Source organism: Atta colombica, unplaced genomic scaffold (genome assembly GCF_001594045.1).
Source record: "Atta colombica isolate Treedump-2 unplaced genomic scaffold, Acol1.0 scaffold107, whole genome shotgun sequence".
In the NCBI taxonomy this organism is placed as follows: Eukaryota; Metazoa; Arthropoda; class Insecta; order Hymenoptera; family Formicidae; genus Atta; species Atta colombica.
This window is the reverse complement of record NW_017259192.1, coordinates 2,674,319-2,676,066: the sequence shown is the minus strand read 5'-3', so window position 1 is coordinate 2,676,066 and position 1,748 is coordinate 2,674,319. Positions and strand designations below refer to the sequence as shown.

The 1,748-nt window shown below is 38.6% G+C and overlaps 1 protein-coding gene across 26 annotated transcripts in view; it reads right to left on the bottom strand.

Moving 5' to 3' along the window:
* Positions 1–1,748, bottom strand: part of LOC108692693 (calcium-activated potassium channel slowpoke) — a 104,345-nt gene that overhangs the window by 33,725 nt on the left and 68,872 nt on the right. For 22 of the 26 annotated variants that reach the window (XM_018201085.1, XM_018201247.1, XM_018201124.1 and 19 more), the window contains exon 8: positions 118–223. In XM_018201085.1, coding sequence (XP_018056574.1) covers positions 118–223 — 106 coding nt within the window. Of the gene's footprint in view, positions 1–117; positions 224–1,341; positions 1,448–1,748 lie in introns of all 26 variants that reach the window. The other 4 variants (XM_018201107.1, XM_018201276.1, XM_018201141.1 and 1 more) reach the window with 1 other exon arrangement.

Below are 1,748 nucleotides of genomic sequence, written 5' to 3'. Positions count from 1 at the left end.
TATATATATATATATATATATATATATATATATATATATATATACATATATATAGGGGTTTAATGCTCATATCTTGTATCAAGGACATAGATTGTTCGATCGTGGTAACAAACTCACCTTAACCCGCTGTAGATCAATCGGGTTCATGATGGTCCCCTGAAAGAACTCCACGGTGGTGAAGTGCCGCTTGAACAGTCCTTCCAGTTCGAGATCAGGCGGTTTCCTGAACGGATCCGACAAAATGATATGATTCCTTTTATAAATAACATTCACCTCAGCTGTCGACAGTCGCGTCCTTTTTTGCGAGAATATCGGTTGAGTAGGCCGACAGAGGAATCAGCAAAGATTTCGTTAGAACGTAAATGTAATACAAATTCATTATGCATACTCGTAACTTTTCGAAGGAAAACCATGTATTGCATTATTTTCGATTCGTTTAAGTTCTCTTGACGATTTCCATTTTAATCAAGCCGAAATCACGACAGATTGAATGAACTATGGATTCATCCTCAAAGGGAACGAGTACGCTGATATATAATAATAAATCTCTAAGTAAATTCTCTACTGCAGCTGAGTCGGCTCCATAGCTCAATACAGCATACCATGCAGTCGCAGGCGGTTGCTTTGCTACGTAAATATATATATATATATTTTACATATATATATATATGTATAAATATATAGATACGTATGTATATCTTTCATCGTCCGGTGCCGCGTCGTTTTTGCATTCACAGGGTATACTCAAAAAGCTTCACTTTATATGACCATATTGCGAGCTCCAATATAGTAAACTTGAACAATCATTGGAGTTTCACGCGGAAAACCGCAGGAAAATGTGTTCCAACGAAGCGAACTGAAGTTTTCAATCATACCGCACCGGACGTTTCGATAGTTCATGAAAGAAAGAAGAAAGAGAGAAAGGGAGCGAAAATCGAGAAAGAGAAAAAGAGAGAAAGAAAGTAAATCTAAATGTAGCGAGCATTTCGTGTGATTCGCAGACGTATGCGTACGCACGAATCATCAGATATGAGAGATTCTATAAAAAGTAACGATAGCGATTATATATAGTATATTAACATGAGACTGCATGACGTGTGACATAAATATATATGTATGTAAATATAGATATATAATATATATATGCATAAGAGATACATAAGTATATATATATATATCGATCGACCATCACGGCGTGTTATACCCAGGCGAATAACCGTGTAATAACCTAAAGAACTGCAAGGAAACAAGAAGCACGAGCGGCCACGTGGAGGGCATTGATGGAGGGTTGGTTGGTTGATGGAGGTTTTCGTGTGGTGGTTGTTCTAGGGTTCAGGGTACCTTGACGCGCTCCAGATCCACAGCATTCATCATGGTGCCCTGAAAAAACTCCACGGTCGTGTAATGCCTCTTCAGGAGACCCTCCAATTCGAGATCCGGCTCTTTCCTGAAAGAAAGCAAACCACTCCTTACGACTATAGCGATCAGACAGCACCCGTGGAAAGCAGCCGTTTCACTTATCCTTCACGTTACTGGACAATCCGATCCCTTGATGGAAAATTTTTGTTTGTAATTTAAAACTTCTCTCTTGCTAGAATATAACAAAGTTTTACGGTCGATAAAACGCGAAACTAATGGAGTCTGATCACTTTAAGTCGCTTGGCGACGAAAAATCTCTCGAAGGGCGACATATACTCACCACAAAGTCGCCAATACAGAAAATAGAATGGTATTATATATATATATAT